This window comes from Eubalaena glacialis, chromosome 19, assembly GCF_028564815.1.
Source record: "Eubalaena glacialis isolate mEubGla1 chromosome 19, mEubGla1.1.hap2.+ XY, whole genome shotgun sequence".
Taxonomy (NCBI): Eukaryota; Metazoa; Chordata; class Mammalia; order Artiodactyla; family Balaenidae; genus Eubalaena; species Eubalaena glacialis.
In genome coordinates, this window is record NC_083734.1 from 55,944,084 (window position 1) to 55,966,536 (window position 22,453).

Genomic DNA, 22,453 nt, shown 5'->3' on the forward strand with positions numbered 1-22,453 from the left:
ATTACCATATGACCCATCAACCCCACTAGTGGGCATATACCCAGAGAAAACCGTAATTCAAAAAGAGACATGTACCACAATGTTCATTGCAGCACTATTTACAATAGCCAGGACATGGAACCAACCTAAATGGCCATCAACAGATGAATGGATAAAGAAGATGTGGCACATATACACAATGGAATATTACTCCGCCATAAAAAGAAATGAAATTGAGTTATTTGTAGTGAGGTGGATGGACCTAGAGTCTGTCATACAGAGTGAAGCAAGTCAGAAAGAGAAAAACAAATACTGTATGCTAACGCATATATATGGAATCTAAAAAAAAAAAAAAATGGTACTGATGAACCTAGTTGCAGGGCAGGAATAAAGAGGTAGGCATAGAGAATGGACTTGAGGACTTGGGGTGAGAGTAGCATTGACATATATACACTACCGAATGTAAAATAGTTGGCTGGTGGGAAGAAGCAGCATAGCACAGGGAGATCGGCTCGGTGCTTTGTGATGACCTAGAGGGGTGGGTTAGGGAGGATGGGAGGGAGGCTCAGAGGGAGGGGATATGGGGACGTGTATGCGTATGGCTGATTCGCTTTGTTGTGCAACAGAAACTAACAGTATTGTGAAGCAATTATACTCCAATAAAGATCTATTTAAAAAAAAAAAAGCATTTTTTTAATTTAAGTATAGTTGATTTACAAAGTGTTCATTTCTGCTGTACAGCAAAGTGACTCAGTTATACATATACATACATTCTTTTTTCTATTCTTTTCCACTATGGTTTATCACAGGATATTGAATATAGTCCCCTTTGCTATGCAGTAGGACCTTGTTGTTTATCCATTCTATGAGAAGCATTCGTTTAATCATCAGATTTGGAAAGTGTTCCCAGATGGAATGTGCAGTGTTACCTAAGCCTCCCTTGGTGACTTAGTGCCATCACGTCCTGGCACGGTTCTTCCTTCTATCTGGATAAGGCAGATGGGGATTCTGACCCTGACTGCTGATTGCATCTGTTTAGTGTAGAGTTGAAAATATCCCTGCCTCCTGGCTAGTCAAGGTGGGGCAAAGAGAGCCTGTGTGACTGATGTCCCTGTAACCTTGGCCATTAGCACTGCTAATGAATTTGAGACTAGGGTTTGTGTATGTGTCTGTATCTTTCATAGCACTAAACTTGTCCAATTAAACTACATAATCTATGTGGTAGTTGGTAGGTAAAGCCTGGGGCAATATTATTTAAATTTGTATTTTCCTATTAAGCAATCATTTTGAAGCAAATATGAAAAACAAAGAGCCTTCATTGTGGAGGGTTATGGAGGTATACACGTAGGTAGGTAGGTGCTGAGACTTCTGTGTATAGGTATGAGCTGGCTTATGAAAAATCTAGGCAAAGAAACGTATGTGTGTATGCACGCTGATACCTGCAGTTAAGATTCCTGAATAGGTGGAGAACAAAGAATAACCGCTTCCAGTGTAAGGAAAAAAATCAGGAACAAAACACATATATATGTTCATTAACATATATATATATAAAACATAGATATGTTCATACATTATATGTTCATGTGCATTGTGGGGCCTTCTAGTCTTTTGCTTCATGGTATCAGGCAGATCATGGTAAAGATTCAATTAAGAATGTCACAAGGAATACGGTGATCTATTTTGTATTTGGTATCTTGGGTTCTCACTGCTATGATTTTGCTTATTTTGTGCCATTATCCCCAATCAAGAGAAGAAAATTTTCCTAGGGTTAGAAATTGCTCTAATTGTTTGTTGAAGGGTTAACCTTTTTTTTTTTTTCCGCATCAGTTTTCTCGCTTGGCTTAGTTTGATTGGTTTCTGTTTGATTTTTCTGTCTCTCGCCCTCTAGGAAGCTATTTTGCCAGCCACTTCATTATGGGAGGAGAGAAGTTTGATTCAACTCACCCTGAAGGCTACCTGTTTGGAGAGAACAGCGATCTGAACTTTCTGGGGAACAGACCAGTTGCGGTATGATTGTAATCCATTTACATCCACGCAGGGCTAAGTGGCCAAGTCAAACGGTCTTGTCAAAATAAGTTTGTAATTGCTGGTTCAGCATGTTTGTAGCTTGGTCTGAGTTGAGAGGGGCCCTGGGAGCCAGACCGCAGCCTCTTTGATGGATCAGGGTCTCCTGGCACTAGAGGCCGCCCTGTGGAAAAGTACAGAGTCTGCCTGAGGGCGAGGACAGCTCACAAAACCCAGCTCTCCTAGGGATCTGAAGCTCTGCCTAAATGCCACCTCTGCAGACTGCCCTTGCCCAGCCCCTAGCTTGCCCTCGCCTTGCTTTTCGTTCTTCTTCATAGCACTTAATACCATATAAGCGTTTATTTCTCTGTCTCCTCCTGTTTATTATCTGCCTTCCCCATCAGAAGGTACATTTCACAGGGCAAGGGCTGTCCTACTGCTGCATCCCAGCACCCAGGACAAAGCCTGGGACATTACGATAAGCCCTTAATAAAGATCTGTTGAATGAATGACTGAAAAAGTTCCCCTTGATATCTGATCTGCTATCAGACTGTCTCTGTCTCCATTCATTCAACTCATTCCATAAATGTTTATGGAGCATTTTCTCTGCACCCAGCCTGAGGCTTTGTAATAATAGCTTCCATATGGCTATTGAGTGGCTGCTGTGTGCTAAGAAAGGCCCTAGAGACTTCTCAGGCGTTATTCCTAATCTTCACAAAGACCCACCTGACAGAGGATTTATTATCAATCCCATTTTGTAAGCGAGAGAAGTGAGGTTGGGAGAAAACTGAGGTTCCGAGAGATGAACAGCGGCAATAGCCTTTATGAAGTGCAGACTATGTTCTGGGCCCTGTTCGAAGTGCTTTGCAGAAAGTTTTCCCAAAGTCACATAACTAGATCTGCCTAGCCAGAGATCCATAACCTTTCCCCTGCTTCTCATTGCTTCAAAATATCCTGCCTTTCTCCAGAAACTCCTAGTTTAGTGGGGCAGACAAAACACAGGAACAGGAAATGTTTCAATAGTGCTCAAGGTCTGAAGGGATGGGATTCTGTAGGAATAGGGAGTGGGGGAGGGGAGTGGCAAGGGCAGATGTTTTGGTGCTGGTGTGGAGAACGAGGCCTTGGAGGATGGCTGGGTTTTCACGAGGCGGGTGGGAAAGGGGCCTCCCGGGAGTGAGGTGCAGAGCACAGGCCTGAAAGCATTCACGTTTCTGTTGAATCAGCAACCATTTACTGAGAAACTACTGTGTACCAGGTACTGTGATAGGCGCTGGGGATACAAAGCTGAAATGAGCATGGTTTGTTCCTCCCCTGGAACAAATAAGGAAGCCAGTCTGGCGGGAGTGGACCTTTCCTGATGGCGAAACAAGACTGGAAAGGTAGGTGGGGACTCCATTACCTCGAGACGTTTTCCACTCTCTCCTGTAGGCTCTGGGGAATACTGAAGGTTTTTAGGCAGATAAGTGCCCTGGAGAAATTATTTTTTTGTTTATTTGTTTGTTTTTTAGGAAGGTTGATCTGGTGATGATCTTCCATCTGGAGCTTTAATTAAAAAACGTTGTTGGTGGTGGTGGTTTTCATTGTTTTCTTCCTTTCTATCTGGGGTGACAATCCCCCCCTTCAACAGCTTCTAATTCTTAGTCCAATAGTACTTTAGAAAATACCAAGTCCTTTCTGCTTCAGATTCACTTATGACAGCTCACACTTATCAAATGTCTGTTCTCTGATTTTGCTGCTACTACCTTAGCCATTAGAGTGGAAAGATCTTTTTTTTCTGATTGAGCCAGATAAGTACTCTTCCTCATTCACTGAGAGTCAGCTTATGCCTGGAAAATGCCCTTTCTTCTCACATGGACTTGCTGTTTGCGTCCATTTCTTCCTCCCTTTTTTCTTTCCTCTGGTGTCAGAATAGTTTATGTACTTTAAAAAAGTGTAGTTGTTTTTTTTTTTTTTTTACCTTTTCAGGCCATAAAGATGATTTTATTTTATTTATTTATTTTTGGCTGCTTTGGGTCTTTGTTGCTGTGCGTGGCTTTCTCTAGTTGCAGCGAGCGGGGGCTACTCTTCGTTGCGGTGCGTGGGCTTCTCATTGCGGTGGCTTCTCTTGTTGCGGAGCACGGGCTCTAGGCACGCGGGCTTCAGTAGTTGTGACTCGCAGGCTCTAGAGCGCAGGCTCAGTAGTTGTGGTGCACGGGCTTAGCTGCTCTGCAGCATGTGGGATCTTCCCGGACCAGGGCTCGAACCCGTGTCCCCTGCATTGGCAGGCAGATTCTTAACCACTGCGCCACCAGAGAAGTCCCAAAGATGATTTTAAAACAAAGGAACACTTCTTTAGGTTCATTTTGAGGTTTATGCCAGCTAACAAACCTTCGCAAAGTTTAACCGCCTTGTTTACACGTCTCTGTGAGCCTGTGAATGACTGAGCTCTTCCAGGAACACAGGAGAGCAGACTTGACCTTCACTTGCAGGCTCTCTCCCAAAGGAGCATCAACAGTGGCCGTTTTGTTGTTGTTTTTAAGAAGTAATCATTAACTATGCTTCATGTGGCACAGAGCAAATGTTTTCAAAAGACATCATGATTTCATGTTAAGAAAGCAAATCAGGGTCACTTCAAAGAGGGAGGTAGAAGCAGAGAAAACAGAAGAAATGTAGCACATTCCCCTTTTCTTTCCCCCTTTCTTAGTTAATAATAATAATAGCTAACATTTATTGAACACTTACTGTTTGCCAGGCCCGGTTGTTCTAAGCTCTCTGTACGTGTTCTCTCGTTGTGTTCTCACCCTAACGAGGAGGGTCCTGATATGACAGATGAAGAACAAAGAGACACAAAGAATTGAAACAAAGATCGCAAAGCCTGGAAGTGACTAAATCAGGATTTGATCCCAGCAGTCCAGCTCCAGAGCCTGGGGTCCTCTGCCCTTTCCTGCTGGTCAGGTCAGGTGCACTCAGGACCCCTGCGCATGTCCTGTCTGTGAGTCTGTCTAAGTAGATCATCAAGTGAGGTTTGTGAGATATGGAGAGACAGCCATCCGAAAGTAGCCAGCGTGCCCATGACATGTTCTCCTGAGTGTCTCTTGACAGAGTCCACATCTGGTGTGTGATTCCACCTGCCGACCTGACCTGGGGAGTTTGCCGTTACCGCACATCAGCTTGTTTAGGGGAAGGCCCATCGATTGAAGGTTGACTGGTCGCTTGAGTTCTGCAGAGCTGACCTCTACTCTCTAGTAACGTATCTCGGAGTCGGTAAATGGGCGTCAGGTTGCAGAGGAAAGAGAACAGCCTTATAAAGCCATCCAGCAGCTTCAGGCAGGAACAGCACCTCTTTTCAGAGAGATGGGGACAAAATATGTTGAAATAAATTGTTAGATTAAATTATAAATGCCATAGACATCCTGGGTTCTGGGTCTTGTTTTTCCTGTCATTTCTGAACGATCAGACTAAGATGAGTACCATTCAGTTATCGCTCAGCCTGTAGTTTTTACTGGAGCTGATCTCCCACTTAGGATAATCCATCAAGGTCAAATGTATTATCAAGTCTTCAGGTCAGATTTAAAGAACCAGAGTGTGTGTATTTATAGAAGGATGGTTGAAGAGAGGTTGGAATCAAGATTGGAAGTTTTACGTACATTAAACTCTTTGCAACCTTGGCAAGTCCATCACTCAGGCTCTCAAATTACCCACTTGTAAAGTGGAGGCAGTTCTGACTTTATAGGAATGTCATGCTTGAAAAATGCGTTGCAACTGCTGGATGCAAAGAAGTATGGAGCAATGTTAGCTGCACTCACTAGGCTTTCAGGTTGGTTTTTTCTGCAGTTACTGATAGTTCTGGGTGGAGAGAATACCCACTGGTTTTTTGTTTTTTGTTTTTTTTAATTTATTTATTTATGGCTGTGTTGGGTCTTCGTTTCTGTGCGAGGGCTTTCTCTAGTTGTGGCAAGCGGGGGCCACTCTTCATCGCGGTGCGCGGGCCTCTCACTACCGCGGCCTCTCTTGTTGCGGAGCACAGGCTCCAGACGCGCAGGCTCAGTTACCCACTGGTTTTTAAGCAACTGTCTTAAGTAGTGAACAGGGCTTCTGAAGGCCTTTCTGCCCTGGTCCCTATATAGAGGCGATAAGATGGTTGTGTTTGTACATCACAGTTGAGTAAAGGCCATTCCTCCCCTTCTTAGGTGGCAGAAGAGCTGGTGCTGATTTTTTTGGTCCTTTATTGCATTAGATCTTATTTTGTTGAGGTAAATTACTGCTAAAACTCTAAATTATTTGGAGGCTTAGTGACCTTAGGATTGTCAGATATCAAGTGCTCTCTTGACTCTCCCGGAGTTCAGATCTCTACTGTCATGTGAGAGGAAGCAGCTGAGTTTTCGTTGGGCCCCTAATACTCCACATCCTCGTGTGTGTTTTGTCGCTTCTTCCTCACGTTCCCTGCCACCAGGCTGCACAGCTGGTGTTAAGAGCCAAGGCGCACACAGGTGGGCTTTCCTTCTTCCTCTCATAGAGATGTACCCCAAAGTTGTGCTTAAATCCAGTTGCCATAAACTGAACCCTTTTATTCACATATGGGCAGGGAGAGCAAGTTAGTTAAAGGAACTTGGCGATACATCCATTTATGAAGTAGGATTTTACACATATAGAGCTTTGTGTTAGCCATGGTGCCGTTTATTCATTCAGTAAATATCTGTGAGTCACATATTGTGCTCGCAACTGGGAATGCAAAGGTGAGAAGGACTTGGCTCCCGCCCCGAGGAGCTCTGGCGGAGTGGGGTGGGCAGATTGCCCCTGACTGTGATGGATCGTGGTAAGTTCTCTGAGACAGACAGGGCCAGAGTAATCTGAAAGCGCAGGGGAGTGGGGATGCCCTCCGCCCAGGGAACTGGCTCTGAGAGAGGAGTCCTGGAACCTGGAGGGATGAGCAGGACTTCCCAGGTGGAGACTGGGAAGGTCATTAAGGCAGAATTAACAAACACTGCGAGGAAACACAAAGATGCAGAAGTGCACATCGGGCTTCCAGAATGGCAAGTAGTCTGTAAGGACTGGATCGTGAGGGATGTTGGTGGGAGATGAGGTTGGAAAGACAAATTGGGCCCGTGTTCGAAGGACTGTGAATATTGTACTGAGAAGCTTATACTTTTCTATGGCAGTAGAGAAGGTCGTAGTCATGAGTGCCTTTGCCATTGACTAGCTTTGTGGTGTAGGTTAAGGTATTGGCCATCACTGAGCCTCTGTTCCCCCATCTATAAAAATACCCATCTTGGGAATTCCCCAGTGGTCCACTGGTTAGGACTCCACGCTCTCACTGCCGCAGGCCTGGGTTCAACCCCTGGTCAGGGAACAAAGATCCCACAAGCCACACGGTGCAGCCAAAAGCTTAAAAATTAAAAAAAAAAAAAGTTTAAAAAAATATCCAGGGCTTCCCTGGTGGCGCGGTGGTTGAGAATCTGCCTGCTAATGCAGGGGACACGGGTTCGAGCCCTGGTCTGGGAAGATCCCACATGCTGTGGAGCAACTAGGCCCGTGAGCCACAACTACTGAGCCTGCGTGTCTAGAGCCTGTGCTCCGCAACAAGAGAGGCCACGATAGTGAGAGGCCCGCGCACTGCGATGAAGAGTGGCCCCCGCTTGCCACGACTAGAGAAAGCCCTCGCACAGAAACGAAGACCCAACACAGCCAAAAATAAATAAATAAATAAGTAAATTAAAAAAAAAAAAAATTCCATGAAAACAAAAAATGTTTATGGCAAAATGTTGAGGAAAAAATAATAAAACCGTGTACACACTTAGATTGCAATAATATAATACTTTAAAAAAATATATCCATCTTGCTGGAATATTTTAAGAATTCAAACAATGACAACTATTGTGATTTGATTTCCATTTTAGAAAGTTAGCTCTTTAAATCAACTCACAGTGTAGAGTGAATCGGAAAGGGAGGAGATTAAGGAGACCAGTTAAGAGGTCGTAGTTTTAGTTAAGAATGAAAAGTACCTGAACCAGGATAGCGGCATTAAAAAATAAGGATGGTGCAGATTCAAAAGTTGTGGGCAGTGTGAGTTGAGGGAAGGGGAGAAGTTAAGGCAGAGGACACGGAGGAGCAGCCCCAGGAGCAGCCCCTGGGGGCAGTTACCACTTAAATGGGATGCTCTGCACGGGTTTTTTCTGCAGATTGGTTTGTGCCCAGGCCCCAGCGTAACCAGACTGGTTGGTCACAAGTACCCCGGTACCTACTGCCTTGGAGCCTGTATTCATCTGCCCAGGCTGCCGTAACAAAATACCACAGGCTGCGTGGCTTAAACAACACATACTCACTTCTCACAGTTCTGGAGGCTGAGAAATCCAAGATCAAGGTGCTGGCAGACTGGGTTGCTGGTGAAGGCCCTCTTCCTGGCTTGCAATGACTGCCTTCTTACTGTGTCCTCACATGGCAGAGAGAGACTGGGAGTTCCCTGGTTGCCTAGTGGTTAGGATTCCGGGCTTTCACTACCGTGGCCCAGGTTCAGTCCCTGGTTGGGGAACTGAGATCCTGCAAGCCTCACGGTGTGGCCAAAAAGAAAAAAAAAAAGAGAGAGACTGATATCTCTATTTCTGTTCTTATAAAGCCACTAATCCCATCTTGAGGGAACCACCCTTATGACCTTATCTAACCCTAATTACCTCCCAAAAGCCCCATCTCCAAATATAGTCACATTGGAAGTTGGGCTTCAACGTATGAATGAGGGAGGGGGACATGAGTCCTTAGCACAATGTAAAGTCCATGGAAGGAGGGGACCTCTTTTCCGAGTGTGTGTGTGTGTGTGTGTGTATTAGATTGGATTTTTTGCCTTTTGTCTGCTTCCTCCTTCCTTCCTTTATAATTGTACTACAACTGTTTTTGTTTTGGGCATTCAGTTTGACAATATTTAGTAAATTTTCAGCTGTGGCCCACCTATTTCTCTTCTCTGAGTGTCCATGTAAAGGAAAAACATACTCCTGTGTGTTTCCTCTGCTCTCAGTATTCTACTACAATGCTGATTCACTTTTTAAAAAATTAATTTATTTATTTATTTATTTTATTTTTGGCTGCATTGGGTCTTCGTTTGCTATGCGCCGGCTTTCTCTAGTTGCGGCGAGCGGGGGCTACTCTTCATTGCGGTGCACAGACTTCTCCTTGCAGTGGCTTCTCTTGTTGTGGAGCACGGGCTCTAGGTGCGTGGGCTTCAGTAGTTGTGGCAGGCGGGCTCAGTAGTTGTGGTGCATGGGCTTAGTTGCTCCGCGGCATGTGGGATCTTCCCAGACCAGGGCTCAAACCCGTGTCCCCTGCATTGGCAGGTGGTTTTTAACCACTGTGCCACCAGGGAAGTCCCCTGATTCACTTTTTCTTTAAAATATTTATTTATTTATTTTTGGCTGCATTGGGTCTTTGTTGCTGCATGCGGGCTTTCTGTAGTTGTGGTGAGCAGGGGCTACTCTTCGTTGCGGTACGCAGGCTTCTCACTGCGGTGGCTTCTCTTGTTGCAGAGCACAGGCTGTAGGCACGCGGGCTTCAGCAGTTGTGGCACGCGGGCTCAGTAGTTGCGGCTCACGGGCTCTAGAGCACAGGGTCAGTAGTTGTGGCGCACGGGCTTAGTTGCTCCGCGGCATGTGGGATCTTCCCAGACCAGGGTTCGAACCCGTGTCCCCTGCATTGGCAGGCAGATTCTTAACCACTGGGCCACCAGGGAAGTCCCTTCTGATTCACTTTTGACACCAGATGTGTGTGGGTTTTCCACACATCAGGAAGGAATTGTTAAATAAATTATAGTGTGTCTATACTATGAACTGGTATTCATCCAAAAATAAAGTAGAGCTGTATCCACTGAGGTGAAAATATATCTATGACCACATCGTTTACCAAAAAAAAGCAAGTTCCTATATATAATGTAGAGTCTGGTTTCATTTCTTTATTTTATTTTTTTAATATTTATTTATTTATTTGGTTGCACTGGGTCTTAGTTTCTGCAGGCAGGCTCCTTAGTTACGGCTCACCGGCTCCTTAGTTGTGGCATGTGAACTCTTAGTTGCGGCATGCATGTGGGATCTAATTCCCTGACCAGGGATCGAACCCGGGCCCCTTGCATTGGGAGCTCGAAATCTTAACCACCGCGCCACCAGGGAAGTCCCTGGTTTCATTTCTGATAAAAATAACAGTGTATAAAAATATATGCGTACATTTATGTTGATATTTACAGGTGCATAAAAATACATGAGCACAATGCATTTTAACCTGTGACAGGGGTAACTCTTGGGGGTGCATCAGTGAGGGGAGGTACTTCCTTCATATTCTTCTATGTTGTTTGAATTTTCCCCAGTGAACATGTTTTCACTTTTTAATTAAAAGCATTTAAATTTTTTCTAAAAATAGAGAAGGGATTACTGCTGAGCACAGGAAGGAAATGAAATATGTAGAGGAGAATATATAGAGGTAGGAACATTAAGGAAATTCATAGAATAATGGTTTTAATTTTTTTTTTAATGAACTGCAAGAAGGGTGTGGTCTGCTGAGTGGTTACGGGCTTGTGGAAAATGAGAAAAACATCGGAATAAGCATGGGGAGGAATGGAGCATCAGCCTTTGGGTGTCAGGCTGCGATGGTTCAGCTTTAGAAACGTCAGATTAGGTGTGGATGTGGCCTGCTTTTAACAACCTGAGAGTAAAAGAAAACCCAGATTATAAAAGAGCTAAACTAGAGAATAAATATTAATACTTTTTAAAAAAATTTATTTAATTTATTTATTTTTGGCTGCATTGGGTCTTCGTTGCTGTGCGCAGGCTTTCTCTAGTTGCGACGAGCGGGGGCTATTCTTTGTTGCGGTGCACAGGCTTCTCCTTGCGGTGGCTTCTCTTGTTGAGGAGCACGGGCTCTAGGCACACGGGCTTCAATAGTTGTGGCACACGAGCTCAGTAGTTGTGGCACGCGAGCTCCAGAGTGCAGGCTCAGTAGTTGTGGCACGTGGGCTCAGTAGTTGTGGCACACGGGCTTAGTTGCTCCGCCGCATGTGGGATCTTCTTGGACCAGGGCTCGAACCCGTGTCCCCTGCATTGGCAGGCAGATTCTTAACCACTGCGCCACCAGGGAAGCCCGAATATTCATACTTTTTAAATGTTGTAAAGCTTTACAGACAGCTTTACGTAAGGATTTTTTAAAAACAGCATTTTTATAATACATGTCTCCCTACTTCTGGGCTCTCCCCAGAGGTGACCACCCTGCTCAGTTCAATAGGTGATCTTCTCAATCTTTTACTTTCAGTTTTTTAAAAAATTGTCACAAAATACACATAACATAAAAGGTATCATCTTAACCGTTTTAAGTATATAGTTCAGTACATTGACATTGTTTTACACCCAGTCTCCAGAACTCTTTTCATCTTGCAAAACTGAAACTCTGTCCCCATTAAATACTAACTCCTCCTTTTCCTCTCCCCCTAGCCCCTGGTAACCACCATTCTACTTTTGTCTCTAAGAATCTGACTACTCCAGGACCTCATCTAAGTGGGTTCTTACAGTATTTGTCTTTTTGTGACTGGTTTATTTCACTGAGCATAATGACTTCAGGGTTCATCCGTGTTGTAGCCTGTGTCAGAATTTCCTTCCTTTTGAAGGCTGAATAATATTCCATTGTATGGATAGAGCACATTTTGTTTATCCATTTATCTGTCAGTGGACACTTGGGTTGCTTCCACCTCTTGGCTGTTATGAATAATGCTGCTATGAACATGAGTATTACATTCAGTTTTTAAGGCACACGTGCACACCAGTATTGGCCTAGGGAAGAAATGACCATTCAGTTTTAGGAACTTATTTTAATGAAATTATTGTAGGTCTTCAAATTTTTTTTTTTTAATTAATTAATTTATTTATTTATTTACTTATGGCTGTGTTGGGTCTTCATTTCTGTACGAGGGCTTTCTGTAGTTGCGGCAAGTGGGGGCCACTCTTCATCGCGGTGCGCGGACCTCTCACTATCGCGGCCTCTCTTGTTGCGGAGCACAGGCTCCAGACGCGCAGGCTCAGTAGTTGTGGCTCATGGGCCTAGTTGCTCCGCGGCATGTGGGATCTTCCCAGACCAGGGCTCGAACCCGTGTCCCCTGCATTGGCAGGCAGACCACTGCGCCACCAGGGAAGCCCAGGTCTTCAATTTTGAAATTTAACTTGTTTTTATATCCTTCCCCCCACAAAAAATCCTTATTCTATTTATGTTACATTTTAATTCTTAATAAAGATGAAGAAATCATTTCAAATACCTTTTTCTAGGGAAAGTTGCTTCCTGACACTCAGTGAATAAATATCAAATACATAAACAAAGGCTATTTTGCAGTGTACAGATAACATCCTAGTCATTTTTCCAAATACTGAGAGAATATAACCAAATTGTAGATTTTTTTCAAGAGTTAGTTTCAACTGTCTCTTGACTCCAGAGATAACATGAAAAAGCTGGTTACTTTTACATGCAGGGTAGGATAGACTATTTTTTAGGTAAATGAAAGCATAAAATATGAGACTTAACAGTATGTATAACGTTAGCTCCACCTTTGGATAGTAAGTTATAACATAAAAAAGACAACTTTGGAAGCTAGTTGGTTGGGTCCAAGCATTTGCTACTTGGCACTAAGAAGAGGATATTTAGTGGCTTCTGTCTTAGTTTTCCACCCTGAGAACTCTCTTTTATGGAGATGGGTTTCTGTAGTAGATGGATCATGGGATGGACAGGGGTCCCATTGGTATGACAGAGGCCAGCGAGTCACACTATCCAGGGCAGCTACACTTCATGCTGAGGTCCCAGTGATGAGAGGGGGTGCCCCCAAAGAAGTCAAATCAGCTGATAGGACCGCTCCTGCCATATGTTCCTTTTTTTTTAAATTATCTTTTCTGGAAACAAAACCCAACTGCTTTTGATTTACTTTCTATTGTTGTTATTTTTCTTTTCACTTTTGTCTTGTGAATTGTGAAATATTTATATGGAAGTATATAAAGCACATATCTGGGCTTCCCTGGTGGCGCAGTGGTTGAGAATCTGCCTGCCAATGCAGGGGACACGGGTTCAAGCCCTGGTCTGGGAAGATCCCACATGCCGCAGAGCACCTAGGCCCGTGAGCCACAATTACTGAGCCTGCGTGTCTGGAGCTTGTGCTCCGCAACAAGAGAGGCCACGATAATGAGAGGCCCGCGCACCGCGATGAAGAGTGGCCCCCACTTGCCGCAACTAGAGAAAGCCCTCACACGGAAACGAAGACCCAACACAGCCATAAATAAATAAATAAATAAATAAATTTAAAAAAAAAAAAAAGCACATATCTACAGGTAAAGAAACTGCAAACAAACACCCTTGGACTCGCCACCCAGATCAAGAAATGGAATATCGCCAGCACCTTAGAAGTCTGCCCTATGCCTGACCCTGGTCACATCTGCATTACTTTGTTAAATAACAGCTTTATTGAGATATAATTCACCATGGGTTTCTCCATGGTAGAGTTACCATCTTTCCCTTTGTAGTTGATAAGTACCTTTGGGAGGATAGTTTGAAACTGCTGCCTAGATTTCTTTTTTTTTTTTTTTTTTTTTAATGCTCACTGTATTCTTTTTTTGTTTGTTTTAATATTTATTTATTTAATTTATTTATTTGGCTGTGTTGGGTCTTAGTTGTGACATGCGAACTCTTAGCTGTGGCATGCACGTGGGATCTAGTTCCTGGGCCCCCTACATTGGGAGCACAGAGTCTTAACCACTGCGCCAACAGGGAAGTCCCAGATTTCTTTTTTTTTTTTTTAATTGCTCCTTTCTTAACTAATAGGATGCTGCATATTAGATCTACTGCATTGCTTAGGGATATAAGACAGGGATCATGGTTCTGTCTGTCTGGTGTGTAGGCTGCAGGGTATGGTTTTATGTATTCGAGCTATAGAAAGGGGTTGTAATGTAACCTGAAATTATGAGAGAAAGGAAAAAAAATTCTCTGGAGAAGAAACTTTGCTGGAGATGATGAGGAACAAGAACAGTGTTTAGTAGCTGTTGACCTAGTGGGTTACCTTCCCGATATTAGAATTTCAAAATCAATTTGGATTATAAAACTATGCACTGGGAGAAGAAAGGAGAGAAGGAGAAGGAAACAGTTTCTTCTTCTCCGTTCTTATCATAATTTGGTTTCTGTCCTAGTTGAGAGGATAGTTTTCTTCGATAATCATGAGGCCATGCCCACACTGATCTCCCCCCCCGCCCCGCCCATTACACAAATCATTGATTGACTCATTCAGTCATTCCTTCATAGGGGTTCATTTGACTGAACCCCTATCATCCTCCAGGCTCATGTTCAACACTAGAGATACAAAGATAAAATGAAATCCCTGCCTGAAGGAACTTACTTTATAACCAGGAGATATGCACGAGTTGGAGGAGGGGCCGAAGAGCAAAGGCACAGAAGCATCTAACCAAGGTGACAGCTCTGCACTACAGACGATTCAGTAAAACTAAAGTGTAGGGTCCAGAGGGTGCAGGGGAGACACAGCAAGGGATAAGGCTGTGGATCCCGGCCTAGACCAAGGGGCCTTGTGTGCCTTCCTGCAAACTTTGGACGTTTATCCTATAGGCATGGGGAACCATTCATGTGGTATAAACTGGGAGTCATTTAATATACATTTTGAAAGATCACTCAGATGACAATGTAGAAAATCAATTAAGAGATTATTATTATTACTTGTGGGAACATAAAGCAGAGCCAGTTGTCCAGATGAGAGCTGATGAGGTCTGATCTCAGGTTGCAGTCGGAATAAAGAAGAGGGCCCTGATCCGTGAGGCAGAATCAGTGTCGGTAACCAACATAAGAGGCAGAGTCTAGGCTTTGGTACACAGACTGTATCTCCCGGGCCCTCCCAAAGGATACGGCCAGCTCATGGGTTTCCCTGCTTTATGTGGCAGACCCATTCTAGCGTGCCGGCTCCTCTAAACCTTTTGGTCTTTTCTTCCAAAGACTTCTGTGCCAGTTCTGGAATCGCTTAGTGTGGTCCGTTGCTCTTCCAAGCTCCTAAGAGGCCCCCTCCCCCAGCACCTATGAGACCCAGGCCTTTGCCAGGGTGTTAATTTTGAGTCATGAGAGGATGTCCTCGTATCAGCAGCTCTTCCTCATCCTGCTTTATATGCCACACCCATGACCAGCACCCTCGGGACCCACACATCCTTCCAGCTCCTGCCAACACGTGTGTTAGCCCAGTCCCCTGGGATGTTTGGAATAATAACCCCTCTCTTAGCCGGCCCAGCTGGCCCCGAGTGAGTGATGCAGCCAGGAGGAAGATGGGGGCAGTCCATCGTAGGGCAAGCGGCGTCTTGTAAGAGGCTTGTCTTGTTCGAGATTGCTGCCGTGGTCTTCAAGCAAGGGGGATTCCTCCATTTTCCAAGGAGAGGGAGTTGGCCACTTTGCGGGCCCAGAGAATCTGGGGTTCACAGTTCTCAAGTAAATAGATACAGACATCCCCATCTCAGGCCTTAGAGTTCACCCCTTTCCATCAGAGCCCTGACTTTGACGTAAGAGACTTGCCTGAGTTCAGCCTTCTTAGAGCTGCCACCCCTAAACATCAGGTCCTGAGCCTGAGGGAGGTAAGTGCTTTTAGGCTGGCTGACTGTCATACTTGGCTTCAAGTTGCTGGTTGTTGTATCCGGGACTGTCTTTTTCCGTTTTCACTGGGTAGACGGCTCAACAACAGCCACCCAGTTCCACAGTCCTCCTCGTGACCATTTCTTCTGCACCTCCTGTACCAGAGACGTTAGACCAGTCAGTGCGTCCCCAGCCACAGGTCGCACTACTACAGCACCCCAGGGACCGTCATCCCACTGATGGGTCCACGTTGCCATCTGGCTGGTAAGCGACCCACCCCCAGAATTCCACCTGCTGAGGCCACTTCCGTAGGCAACTGCTGATGCCACCTGGTCTAAGGCAGACTCTGGAAGCAAACCTGCGCTGGAGACTCTTGTGAAAACTCTTTATTGAAGAAGTGCTCTTTGGAGAAGGGGCATAACGGAAGCCAGATGGGGCAGGGGAGCAAAACTGAGCAAGCAGCAGTGTGGTCTTGGCACAGACTTGCTCCAGCCTGGCCCTTCAGGAGAGCTCTGGAGTACAGCTTGCACCACAGAATCCCCCCATCTCAAGGACAGGGGGCTGGCCTTTTGTACCCCTCACCGTGCTGTCGTAAACATTCTATTGGGTTGGCCAAAAAGCTCGTTTCGGTTTTAAGTAAAACTGAGACAGTTTTCATTTTCACGAAGGACTTTATTGAACGACGAACGTACTCACTACCCGAACGAACGCAATATCCTGTGTATTTTGTTCGGCATGTGTATGCGTATTTGTAGGAGTACGCCCACAGTGGGCATTGCTGGGGCACACAGTATACTGTAGAAGATCCTGCCAACCAGTTTTCCAAAGCAACTATACCAATTTTACTCCTATCAGGAGTGTTTGGAGTCCCCAGCACCTAGTATTTTCCATCTTTTTCATCATTGCCATTCTGGTGGGAGTGCAGAATTAACTTTCATTTTCTGATGACTCGTGAAGTTGAGCACCTTTACATATATTTATTGGCCGTTTGAATCCTTCCTTTGCGAAGTGTCAGTTCAAATCTTTTCTCTTAGCTGAGCTGCTTTTTCTTTCTTAGTAAGGAAATAATAAGAAAAACATGAGTCCTTTCTCAGATAAATATATTGCAAATATCTTCTCCTAGTCTCTGCTTGCTTTTCACTCTCTCTTTTTAAAAATAATTTATTTATGGAGTTCCCTGGCGGACCAGTGGTTAGGACTCAGTGCTTTCGCTGCTGTGGCCTGGGTTCAATCCCTGGTTGGGGAGCTGAGATCCCACAAGCCGCACAGCGTAGCCAAAAATAAAAAATAAATAATAATTAATTTATTTTTATGGAGATATAATTGACATAGAACATTGTGTTAGTGTGAGGTGTACAATGTGTTGATTTGATAAATTTATATATTGCAATATGATTACTACCAATGTGTTAGCTAACACCAGCATCAGGGCCCGTAATTATTATTTCTTTTTTGTGGTGAGAACATTTAAGATCTAGTCTCTTAGCAACTTTGAAGCTTACGCCTTTTCACTCTCTTCCCAGTATCTTTAGTTGAACAGAAGTTCTAAATGTTAATATAGTCCAATTTATCAGTTTTTTTCTTATATGGTAGCACTTTTTGTATCCTATTTAAGAAATCTTTCAAATACCAAAATCATGAAGATGCTCTGGTTTTCCTCTAATAGCTTTGTTTAACCTTTCACACTTAGGCTTGTCATCCATCTGGAATTGATTTTGGGGTGTGCTGTGAAGTAGGGGCCAAGGTTCTTTTCCTTCTTTTTCTTTTGTTTAAATTGACCCAGCACCGACCGTGGAAAAGACCATCCATCCCTTTCTCACGGCACTGCAGGATCGCCTGTGTCATAAATCAAGTGACGGTAACTAGTTTCTCCAGTGAAGAATCCACTCATGTTCAGCCTGGGGGTGGGGGACAGAGGGGAAGGGGTTGAAAGTCTGACGGCCAGGTTCCAGGAGATGAGCGGGGAAGGGGCTGTGTGGTCTCAGCAAGCCTCCGTATGGAGACCTTGACTTAGCCCTGTGTTTTCAAAGAGCTTCCTTGCCCTTGGCTGTGCCCGATGTCCCTGAGACTGTCAAATCCTCTGATTGACTCTCTGGTAAACATCTTCTCTTAGAGAGGGGACAGGTGGCCTCCTGGCCACCTGGCGTCTGGGAAAAGATCTCAGAGTCGAAATCCTCTTCATTCAGACCTTCCCAGTCTCCTCTTTTGAACCTCAGTGTACCCCGCTTTTAGGACGACCTGTTGCCTCCAATTCCTAAGCCTTTCTGGGATTCTGGGCATAAATATGTTTCTGCTATTTCGAATTTCAGCCTTTTCTGTTCTCCTAAATCAGTTTCCACTTGTCTGTGTGTGATACACCTTCCAATTGTTTATTTCCTCTCCCATTCTCTCTCTTCTTATGGTTTTACACATTTTTTCTTTTTTTTCAATCCCTTTGCTGTCATTTCAGTGGGAATTCAGAAGGGAGCAGAAGTCAATACAAGTGTTTAATCTGTTGTGGGCACTGGGAGGCCTGTCATAAACCTTTGCATTCATTTCTTCAAATTTTCAAATCTGTGCTGATGGGAGCTGGGAAGCACTGTTTGACTTTAAATTCTCTATCATTTCTTCAAACTACATCTCAAAATTTTTTATAAATTTATTTATTTTTTATTTTTGTTTTTGGCTGCATTGGGTCTTTGTTGCTGCGCATGGGCTTTCTCTAGTTGCGGCGAGTGGGGGCTACTCTTTGTTGCGGTGCGTGGGCTTCTCATTGCGGTGGCTTCTCTTGTTGCAGAGCATGGGCTCTAGGCGCACGGGCTTCAGTAGTTGTGGCATGTGGGCTCAGTAGTTGTGGCGCTCGAGCTCTAGAGCGCAGGCTCAGTAGTTGTGGCGCACGGGCTTAGTTGCTCCACGGCATGTGGGATCTTCCCGGGCCAGGGCTTGAACCTGCGTCCCCTGCATTGGCAGGCGATTCTTAACCACTGTGCCACCAGGGAAGCCCCATACATCTCAAAATTTGATAACTAACCCCTTATATATCTAATATGAAATATAAGGTATAATATAATTTATTACATAGAGTAGAAAGGGAATGAGTAAGCATTGTAATTTGGGCTTTGAAATTACAGGGCAGGGATTTTCTGTGTGTAAAGATTTTAAATTAAAAAAAAAAGCTGTAATGTGATCTTGTATTGTGCTAGAAGGTAATTTGCAATTTCCCTCGCTCTCGATTTGCCAGGGAGCTCGTCATTGTCCCTTTTTTTGCATTTATACGTTCTCTGTACTCTGCTTCATGTTAGCCTGAAGTTGTGTAGGAAGCTCTTGAGTGATTCTTAAAGAATTCAGTAAAAGTTCAGTATTTTGCTAGACACAAAATAACTCACTGTGCGGTCAAGCCAAACCTGATGGGCTGGAAGAACATTCTACTGGAACTCAAGCTTTTTAGCTTAACAGAATTTTCTTATTAATCTATATTCTATTTCAGCTACAGTAATTTATGTTTTCTTTTAATACCAAAAGCTCAACCAAACCAGAAGGAAATCTGGTTGTGTCTTATACCATAAGATCATGGAAGAAGGAACCCGGATATTTCATAGAGAGACAGTTTAAAATAAGAAGTCGTTGTCTTTGGATGTAGAAGAGCTGCTTCACAGCTCACGAAGACGCGTCCTGCTCTCTGTAGAGCTTGTGAAGTCATCCACGCTGCAGTGAATGTTGCTGCCCTTCGCACCCATCAGACCCTGCGTTCTCCCCTCCAGATATACACGAGAGGCTCATAGGGCTGCTGAACATATGGTGATCTGTGCAGAGTTCAATGAGGCCTTTGGCTATTTTATTTAAGCATGGAAAGAATGTGTCTTGTCATTCTGGAAAGGACAAAACTGCGGGGATGGGAAACAGATGAATGGTTGCTAGACATTGGGGGTGCAGGGAGGGGTTGGCTGCAGGAGGGAATGAAGGAACATTGGGGGGGATGGAAGTGTGCTGTACCTTGATTACAATGGTAGTTACAGAGCTGTATGCGTTTGTTAAAATGCATAGAACTGTACACTAAAATGGGTGAATTTTACTGGATGTAAATTACACCTCGATAAACCTGACTTTAAAAAAAAAAAAAAATGGAATGTCTTGGAAAGAAGGAGTGGTTCACAGACATGCCAGTGGTCTCTGTGGCCTGGTGTCCATGTGGCCCAGGGAGCCCCTGCTTATGGCCATGTATCAACAAGAGGCGGTGGACGTGTGCCCCAGACGCCGTGTGTGTACGTGGCAGTGGGGGGGGGGGGGCGGGTCAGCACTGCTTCTGCATCAGCAGCCCTCAGCCAGAGGGGTCAATCCTAGTACCCCAGCAGCAGGGAAAAACTATAATGGAAAAGAATATTAAAAAACGAATGTCTATAAGCGTAAAACGGAGTCACTTTGCTGTACAGAGATTGGCACAGCATTGTAAATCAACTACTCTTCAATAAAAAGGTAATAAAATAAAAAACAAAAAACACATGGCAATCTGTTTTTTAGTTATTTTGTGAGTATTAATTGTGCCAACCTGCCGTTTAGGGCAAATATCCACAATCCAGATGGTCACCATGGACACATGCTGTGCTCTTCTGAAGACCTTATTCATATATTCATTCTACATATAACCTATTTTTATCTTTTATGTGTGCTGGTCTAATCACTCTGGGTGATACAAAGATATCTCTAACCTAGACTTTGCCCTCAAGCTTATAATCTCGCAGGAAGCTCAGACACTATATACACACAAAGAGGGAAGTGATAAATGAAGTGTAGACAGAGCTTCCAGAAGCTCTGAGAAAGGAACTTTACTTTGTGACATAAGTTTTGCTGACTTGGAAAGTACTGCTAAACGCTTGAACTTTTGGTTTGTTGTTTGAGGCTGTGTTTCTTAACAAACCAGGGCACAAAGAACTGCTGCGGTTTTCAACAGTGAAACTAAAGCATCTGTGTTGTAGGAATTTCCTCGACATTTCTTTGAAACCTACTGAAACTAAGTGTGCACACTCTCACCTCTGTTTCCTGTTGTCAGGGTCCGCCCCAGCTTACGGGAAACTATATGTATTGGTGTTGCATTTCAAAGAAAAATTTGGTTAACTTTTTCAGCTTTTAAAGAGATGCATAATGGCCTTAAATTGTAATGAAAGTGTTTTTACAGAAGTCTATAAAAGTCAAAGACTTCTGGGTCAAATAGCCTGGTTACATGTAAATAGCATCCCTGAGCAACACACTTATTTCACTCAACTAAAATAGTAGCCCTGACTATTACAGAAATGAATCAGACATATGCTTTATCTTTAGAAGACAGCTCTGACAAAGCGAGCTTTGCGGTAAAGGTTGCTATAATTATAGAATAGAATGTAGTCCCATATTTTCCATTTATTAAAAATTTAAATGCTTTTAACGCCAAAGGTGCATATCCTCTGTTAATCCATACTGTTAAATATTTTTAAAAGAAAGAAGGGGAGAGGACTTCCCTGGGGGTCCAGTGGTTAAGACTCCGTGCTTCCACTGCAGGGGGCACGGGTTCGACCCCCTGGTCGGGGAACTAAGATCCCCGCAAGATGCGTGGCGTGGCAAAAAAAAAAAAAAAAAAAAAAAAGAGGGAGAGTTAGCTCAGGCACTTAATAGAAGTAATGAAAATAGTAAGTACCAGTGGGTAACATTTACAGTCTACAAAGTTGTTTCACAGTTAACAGTTCAGCTGTTGTCTCCCAGCCCCAAACCACCCTCCAACCTGGGCTGGGTAATGCTGGGGCAGGGACTCTTTGGCCAGGCTTCTCCACTTCCAGGCTCTGCTAACGGAGGGCGCCAGAGGGTCTGCAGGGCTGGAGGAAGAGAAAGGGTGGTACCCAGAGTCCAGAGTCCCAGCTCCAGGGGGCCTCTAGGCTGATAGCCCCCACCTCTCCCCTTGATTCCCTCAGCCCCAGGGGTGGTAGCCGCTTCCTGAGGTGACTCTGTGTCAGCTCAGTGTCCCCTTTTTGTGTTTTGGTTCTCCGATGCCTATTTAACCAGTTCGATTAAATTCTCTGTTAAAATACCTGGTGTGGTTTGTTTTCCTGACTAGACTAATACAACCTTTATTTTTATTTTTTATTTATTTATTGGCTGCATTGGGTCTTCATTGCAGTGTGGGCTTTCTCTAGTTGTGGCGAGCGGAGGCTACTGTTCATTGTGGAGCAAGAGCTCTAGGCGCGTGGGCTTCAGTAGTTGTGGCGGGAGGGCTCAGTAGTTGTGGCTCACGGGCTTAGTTGCTCCACGGCATGTGGGATCTTCCCGGACCAGGGCTTGAACCCGTGTCCCCTGCATTGGCAGGCAGATTCTTAACCACTGTGCCACCAGGGAAGTCCCTAATACAACCTTTAATCTCACAAATTATAAGGTAGCTATTATCAAGCACATTTTACTGGTGAGGAAGTAGAGGCTTAGTAGAGCACAGCAATTTGTGTAAAATTGCACAACCACTAATACAAGGGCCAAGACCTACACCTTCCACTTTGGGATCCTTTGCTCTCCATTTCCTCTCAGCACTTCTCTTGCTGACCTTTTTTTTTTTTTTTAAATACTTAACAGAAGAATTGCAAAGGTAGTAGGGAATTCCCATATTCCCTCCACCCAGCTATCTCTGATGTTAACGTCTTACACGACCATGGAGCATTTATCCAAACTAAAAATTAGCATAGGTACATTACTATTTTTCAAAACTACAGATTTTATTAGGACTACACCGGTGTTTCCACTAATGTCTTTTTTTAGTCCTGGTTACCTTTGGTTGTCATGTCTCCTTCATTTCTTCCAATCTTTAACAGTTTCTCAGTTTTTCCTTGTTTTTCATGACCGTGACAGTTTTGAGATGTACTAGTTAGATATTTTGTAGAACTCC

The 22,453-nt window shown here is 44.2% G+C and overlaps 1 protein-coding gene across 2 annotated transcripts in view; it reads left to right on the forward strand.

The window, feature by feature from the left end:
- RNF157 (ring finger protein 157) overlaps positions 1-22,453 on the forward strand; it is a 79,497-nt gene that overhangs the window by 18,712 nt on the left and 38,332 nt on the right. For both annotated transcript variants that reach the window (XM_061174812.1, XM_061174813.1), the window contains exon 2: positions 1,868-1,986. In XM_061174812.1, the coding sequence (XP_061030795.1) occupies positions 1,868-1,986 (119 nt within the window). The remainder of the gene's footprint in view (positions 1-1,867; positions 1,987-22,453) is intronic.